This window comes from Alexandromys fortis, unplaced genomic scaffold (genome assembly GCF_014885135.2).
Source record: "Alexandromys fortis isolate MF-2015 unplaced genomic scaffold, M_Fortis_MF-2015_v1.1 scaffold_3, whole genome shotgun sequence".
Taxonomy (NCBI): Eukaryota; Metazoa; Chordata; class Mammalia; order Rodentia; family Cricetidae; genus Alexandromys; species Alexandromys fortis.
The window spans coordinates 13,546,119-13,552,911 of NW_026067909.1; the positions used below are offsets into that span (position 1 = coordinate 13,546,119).

Sequence of the window (6,793 nt, forward strand, 5' to 3'; positions counted from 1 at the left end):
GGGTTGCCTTGACCATGAGGTTGGAGTCATCCTTGATGTGGAGCCTCTGCGGTCTCCTCTCATCTCTGTGCTGCAAAGGGTACACATAGGCAGCCATGTAGACCAGTGCTGACCGCCTGTCCTATAACCAGGAGACACAGAGGGAAGGCTCAGCTCAGCCTAGCACATGGGTACCGGGCTCTTCTGTCTCCTGTGCTCATCTCTCATCTTCTGGTATCTGCTTTCTGCTTAGAGCTAGTTCTCTTCCTGACTCCATAGCCACCGTTCCAGGGTGGGGTTGTACCCATTTGTGCCTTTGTTCATGCTTTTAAAGCTCACTGGTGAGGATCTAGAGAGACGGCTCAGCAGGTAGACATCTACTGCCAAGCCCGATGATCTGAGTTCAATACCCAAGGTGTGTGTACGTGTGCATGTGAACATGAGCACACAGATATATAAATAACCACACTAAGGTAATGGGCTGCAGCACAGAAGACTCAAACAGTCCCAGATACTTGCTAGTCTTTATTGTCACTCCAACCAAAACATCACAGTATCACAGCAGAGAACAGAGGGTTTGCTTGAGGAGTTAGCAGAAGATTCTGCCTAGAGTGACATGGCACAGGTGCCGGTGGGTGTTGTCTCAGGACTGCTCTAGATCTTCTGAGGAGGTGGCCAAAGGGAGGCCAGGCAGGCTGTCAAGGGCCCCAGCCTCTGAATAAGGAAGAATAGCAGTCAGGTAGTTAGTTTGAGAGATAATATCCTGCTAGTACCCATGGAGAGGGGCGAGTTCCCATGGGGACCCTGAACTGGGGATAGCATCCATGTGTCTAACCTCTGTCTGAAGGACTTCCCACTCTTCAAAGAGGGTAGGCATTGGAGTTGTGAAGCTAGTGTCTAAAAATACTTTGTGTTACAAGATCAAAGCCAACTGGAGGTGGTGGTGGCACACCTTTAATCCCTGTACTTGGGAGGCAGAGGCAGGCGAATCTCTGTGAGTTCAAGGCCAGCCTGGTCCACAAAAGCTAGTTCCAGGACAGGCTGAGAAGCTACAGAGAAACCCTGTCTTGAAAAGCCAAAAAACAAACAAACAAAAACCCAACTGGAAACCCCTGGCAGAGACAAGGTGCCTCTGCAGGAGCAGTCACCCAGAAATCTGCAGAAAGCCCTAGAAGCTCCCTAGAGGTCTGGGGACCCAGAGTTGAGACTAAGGCTATCAGCTCTCTCACTCCCCGGCCTGGTTGATTGTTGATTGGTTTTACTTTTTGAAAGACTTCATAGTGCGCGTGTGTGTATGTGTGTGTGTGTGTGTGTGGGTGTGTGTGTGTGTGTAGTAGTAGTAGTAGTAGTAGTAGTAGTAGTAGTAGTAGTAGTAGCACATCTTGTGAAACTGGAGTTATGGGTGATTGTAAGCCACCTGACATAGGTACTTGGAACTGACTGAACTGGGGTCCTTTGGAAAACAGCAAGTACTCTCAAGTTCTGAGCAATGTTTCCAAGTGCCACCCCCGCCTCCCACCCCTATAGGTTTTATTCTCCTGGCCTTCAGTTTCCCTTGGAAGGGCAGTAGCATGGCCGAATGCTGAGTACAGAAACAGCTCCCAGAGCCAACCTGCCAAGCACTGTGCTGACAGAATATGGCTTCTCAAGGGCTCGTAGAAAGAACCTGGCCCTGAAAAGCACTATGCCGAAAATAGGGGCCCCCAAAGCTCCACTCCCTTCTCAGTAGTGACATCAGCCTGTTGACCCAGCACAGGACGTTTGAGTGCGATGTACTTGAGTCCTAACATAGGATGTTTACCTGTGGCATTCCATGAAACCCATTCTCATTTTTTCCTGCCAGGGATGGGTATGCCCTGCAGCCCAAGATACAATTTTAGATGAAAAATACTCCCATACCTTTAAGGTGCAGGAAAGTCAAAAACTCCATTATGGTGCGCACGATGTTGCTCTCAGGCAGGGGCCCATCAATGCTGCCTAGACAATGGAGAAGAACAGTGTTCATTCCCTTTTTTCTTACCACCCTTGTATCACCCATCTGAGGCCAAGGAGGCTGGCTGAAAGCCTGGGGGCATCCCAGGCCATCCAGGGCCTCTCTTGAGAAGTGGAGGGGCCGTGGACCAGTTCTTCCAGAGGCCTCCGTAGTCAGCTCCCTTGTTGGAGCTGCATGCCCCATGACTTTGCTCCCCAGTCTTGGCAGTTGAGAGGTGTGTGAGGCCGCAGGCTCTCAGGTTCTACTCGGCTAGGACAGCCTCAGGCTGTAACTAGAGGCAGGATAGTGGTAGGTGTAACCGCCATACCCCAAGTGCACATGGGAATCCCAGGAATGACGGGGTGCACATGCAGGGACTCGGGCCTTACCTGGTCTCCCTTCCTCCACTTCCAGTTGTAGCTCCCGCTTGCCTGTGAGGCCATGCTTGTCACTAAATGATCTGTGGTTGTCAATGGCATCTGTTCACAGACCAGAGAGGGAGAGCCTGCTGTCACTGTGGCTTATCAGCCAGGGGAAGACTACACATGGCTGGCCCAGCAGCATAAAGCCAGTGGGGGGGGGGGGGGCAGAAGAGGGAAGCAATGTCTCCAGGGTCCCTGGCTGAGAGTGGTGATCACAGGGAACTGAGACTCCAGTAGGAAGAGGGGGGCTGATGGCAAGGAGGGTGGGCACAGAGCAGGTGTCTGCAGACAAACAGGTGCCAGGTGCACCTGGGAACACCAGAGGAGCTGGTTGATCCCAGAGACAGGAGCTGGCTCCTAGGACAATACTTCTCAGACCGATAACAGAATCTGGGTCTCTTCATCCGTGGAAACTAGAGACTGGAGATGTCTAAAACATGCCTGGATTGTTATTTTCAAAGCCACTCGGTGAGGAGTGGGGTGCAGAGAACTGTGGGTGTGACAGAGCTCCCTAAGAGACAAGGTCATAGTACAGGAAAGAAATGGCAGCTGATGAGTATTGAGAGATGGCACACAGAGGCTGGAGGGACGACTTAGGAGACAAAATAGGTGACATGGATGAGACTCGGGGCTTCTGGCCACTTAGCCCACCTGCCAAACTAGACAAAAAGACCAGAGAGTTCTTTTCAACAGAGTCAGTGTTCAGGGCTAAGTTCATGGGGTAACTAAATTACCTCGTCTCGGAGCTCCTCCCTGAAGCGTCAGCATCCCAGCAGCTCTGGCCTTCAAAATCTGCCACACCTCAGTGGCATCGAAAGTACCTGACACCTGGCTAGTACACAGTGCACCTGCTGACCCAGCTGGATGGCTACATGAACTTGGCAGTGAGAAAAGTTTTCTATTCTGACTCAAAGTCTTCCTGTTAACATTTTTAATATTCTAAAGCCATGGGTCAGTGCCAAGTTCATACCTGTGAGGACCCTGGAAACCAGTCTGTAGGCCACTCCACCGATTGTTGGAGAGCTTCCCAACAATCAGGTGACTACATGGATCCTGCACAGGGCCCCAGGCAGGTTTGGTCAACCCTATGCCTTGTTTCTCAAAGGATGACCACACATCTGCAGTATGAACATGTGGCCTCATGCAGACTCGGGCTGGGAAGCACCAGCCCTACTCCACTGTCCCTTTCACTCTGGTGGACTGGGAATTGGGGGTGGATGGGTGGATATTTTGTCTCTACCCATGTGTCAGGGGACAGTGAATGGGTACTCAAGATGGACAGGCATCTCCAAGACAGCTGTGCATGTAAATTTGAAAGACACAACAGCCAAGCAACTAACCAGGCAACTCTCAGAAGGGAACCAGTATCTTCCAACCCAGTCCCCTCCCTTTTCCCCTGGTGATTCCACAGTCCCAAGTAAAATCTAGTGGTCACAGGTAACAACATTCACACCACACAGAAATATCAAACTCAGGCCAAGCATCAACCTCCATCCACCACAGGGTGACAGCATTGGGATGTGATTGATGGATCATTGACACACTTGGGTGATCTGCCCCACCCCACTCCACGCAAAGTCCTCCGACTCTAACCCTCTCCAACCGTGAATGCAGAGAAAGTACTAGTGACACAGAGTGAGACCTATGCCGGAAGGGACAAGGCTAGTGTTAGTGTAAGCTGCGGGGGGAGGGGGGTGACAGTGGGGCTGGGACTGGGGAACAGGTTTGAGCAAGAAAGAAGCCAGCTCAGGTGGGCCTCCAGGTGGGCTCTCTGGCTACTTCAGTTTGTCAGCTTACTGGAGCACAGAGGGCAGCTTCAGGATGCTGGAAAGTGGAAGGGTGTTAGTGAGACCCAGGGGTCCAGAGAGGGGGTCCAATCAGAACTCCAAGGAAACCTGGAAGACTTGCCCAGAAAATTTGAATAAAGCCCCACGGAGGAGCAAGTCAGTAGAAGAAACTTTTAAAGGAACAGGGCTGAGGTTAAGTGTGCAGAGCAGTGACAGGCGGTCTCTGGCTGCTCAGGAGGTGTCGGGTGCTGAGTGGGGCAGGGCAGCTTTCAGAAGTGGAAGGGAAAGGAGGTTCAGACCAGAGCAGGCTCGGAGGCTCTGCCCAGATGAGGCAAAGAAGCTAGGCACTGGGGTTCCCAGGAGGCTGGTGTGGATGACATCAGGAGACCCCAGGAATGAGCTCATCTGCTATGAGTAAGAAGAGTGGAGGCCTGGAGGGGTAAAGCCTTTCAGGGAATGGGAGAGCCCCCCCTTTCCACCACAGCAGGTGTTTTAAGTCGCAGCGGGTTAGGCTAATGGAAACCCACAGTCCCCACAGCCACATGGGAATTCATCTGAGAGTAAACTGGCTATGAGAACAGACACCAGGAACCATGCAGCCTCAGCAACCCAGCCCAACCACTCACGTGGGCCCAGAAGGTAGCCAGCGCTGTTCAGTGTCCAGCCTCTCTTCTCCTTTGCCTAAAACAGGATGACACAGGTCAGACAGCCTAGGTCCCAGAGCTCAGGAGCAGAATAGCCTGTGCATTGTTCTTCAGCCCAGACCAGCACAACACAGAAGCCTGGGCATCCAGGCTGCCAGGGTGACCTTTGGCCTGAGCATGCACTAATTCCAGGTCCCCTGATGTTCAATCAGAGTAAGGCTCAGCTGAGAAGCCAGGTGACAGACTTAGTCCTGAGCAGTCTTAGGGCTGAGGGCTGTGCCTCCAGCACTCCCAATCTCCAGGGGAGGTTAGTCTATTTACCGCAGGCCTTGTCCAACAAACGGGAGACTTTTCCTCGCTGTTTTGTTAAGACAGCACCACTTGTAGCCCAAGTTGGCCTAAAATTCACTAAGTAGGGGAGGCTGTCCTTGAACTTTTGATCTTCCTGAATGCTGGGATTACAAGCCTGGGTCTCTACACCTGGCTAAGAATAGAACCATTTTGAGCCTGTTAGTGTCCAGCTGGTCCTCAGTCCTCCTCCTGGGACCCTCCCCACCCTCCAGCAGCTGCGGGGACTCGTCACCCCCCACTCCCACTCCTGTTGTGGGAGAGAATGAACCATCATTTGCTCCAGGCTGATCCTCTCTGACCCCCTTAGTCCTCACCACTTACCGGCATCCCAAGCGCCAGAGTTGCTGACAGGGTAGCCAACAGGAGCCAACCTAGCAGGAGGGCGCTGCCTCTGGCCATCTGGAAGAGAAGTGGAGGAGTTGACACCATCTGAGCAGCCCAGCACACGCACATGTCTGGAGGCCACTCGGACTGCGGACAGGAATGCCTTCGGGGTGGGAGAGGCGGGTGACAACAGGGACAGAGCGGTGAGAGGGGCAAGGACTGGGAGGCCAGTTACCCGAGGTTCGGATCTGATGCACGCACCTCAGTGGGCGCAGGTGCCTTGAGCAGCAGTGGGAACCGGGTGTGGCTGGTCGACGCAGGTCGGGCGTGTCTCGGTCCGGGCGTGGCGTGGCAGACGGGCGAGTCGCTCACCGCATGGCGCAGCGCAGCGGCGTGAGAAAGCGCGAAGATCCCTCGACGACGTGTCCGCATCAGGAGCAGCGCTGCCGCCGCTATTTATGCCCCGCGGGAGCTGCCGCGTCACTGGCTCAGCGCCGCCTCCCGCGAGTCCCAAGGGCTGCAGTGACAGGAACCCGCTCCTGGGGAGCAAGAGAGGACCACCCCCAGTCCCAGACCATCAGCCAGGCGATCTCTGAATCACAGAGCCCCTCCCCACTGTTCCATCCCGGTGCTAAATAAGAGTGACTCTTACACCCCATTTTGAGGCCGGCGAGGAGCCTTACACTCTTTCCCAGGGCTAGGGCTGGAAGGTCCACCCCACAGTCCAAGCGTGACCCGCCACAGTCCTAAGAAACCAAGTCCCCAGGTCCTGCTCCCCACCGGAATGTGACTGCAGCTTCCCCAACCTGTGCTCAGCGACCTCCACTCCTGTTTCACTGGGGCGGGGGTCAATCATTCAGGGGTGAGGGCAGAGTGGAGGGTGACTGACCACTACACACCCTCCCTCCTGCACCCAGCATGCTCCTTGGAGCCCACTATTCTGAGCACCCCGTTGAGTGGGCTCTGTTGTAGCTGTGGTTAAGTTCTGCAGAGCCCAGAGTGGAGGGAGCTCCAGGTCAGATTCCTGCTAAGAAGCAGGCAGGGGGGCAGAGCTGCCCTCACCCTAGGAGTTTATCCACCTGTGCAGGCAAGCACACAGGCATGGCCACACACCCTGCAACCACACCTCAGACAGACACAGGGGTAGCAACTCCAGACTCCCAAAACGTGAGATGTTTCAAGCAGGTGCAGCCCTATGATGAACGGCACAGCCCTTCCGGTCACCTGGCTCAGAAGCGGACCCCCCTCTCCCCCCACATTGTCAGCCAGGTCCCGGGAAGCCTGTAAGCTCAAGAAAGGAGGGTTCTGCTTAAC

General features: G+C 54.1%; 1 protein-coding gene across 1 annotated transcript; it reads right to left on the reverse strand.

Moving 5' to 3' along the window:
* Positions 1–508: 508 nt before the first annotated feature.
* On the reverse strand, positions 509–5,893 carry Gal (galanin and GMAP prepropeptide). Its single transcript, XM_050137037.1, has 6 exons — positions 5,741–5,893; positions 5,477–5,554; positions 4,787–4,841; positions 2,341–2,430; positions 1,879–1,956; positions 509–693 (listed from the first exon to the last, which is right to left on the reverse strand). Exons 2-6 carry the CDS (start codon positions 5,552–5,554, stop codon positions 623–625), a joined length of 372 nt encoding a protein of 123 aa, XP_049992994.1. The 5' UTR covers positions 5,741–5,893; the 3' UTR covers positions 509–622.
* Between the last annotated feature and the right edge of the window lie 900 nt (positions 5,894–6,793).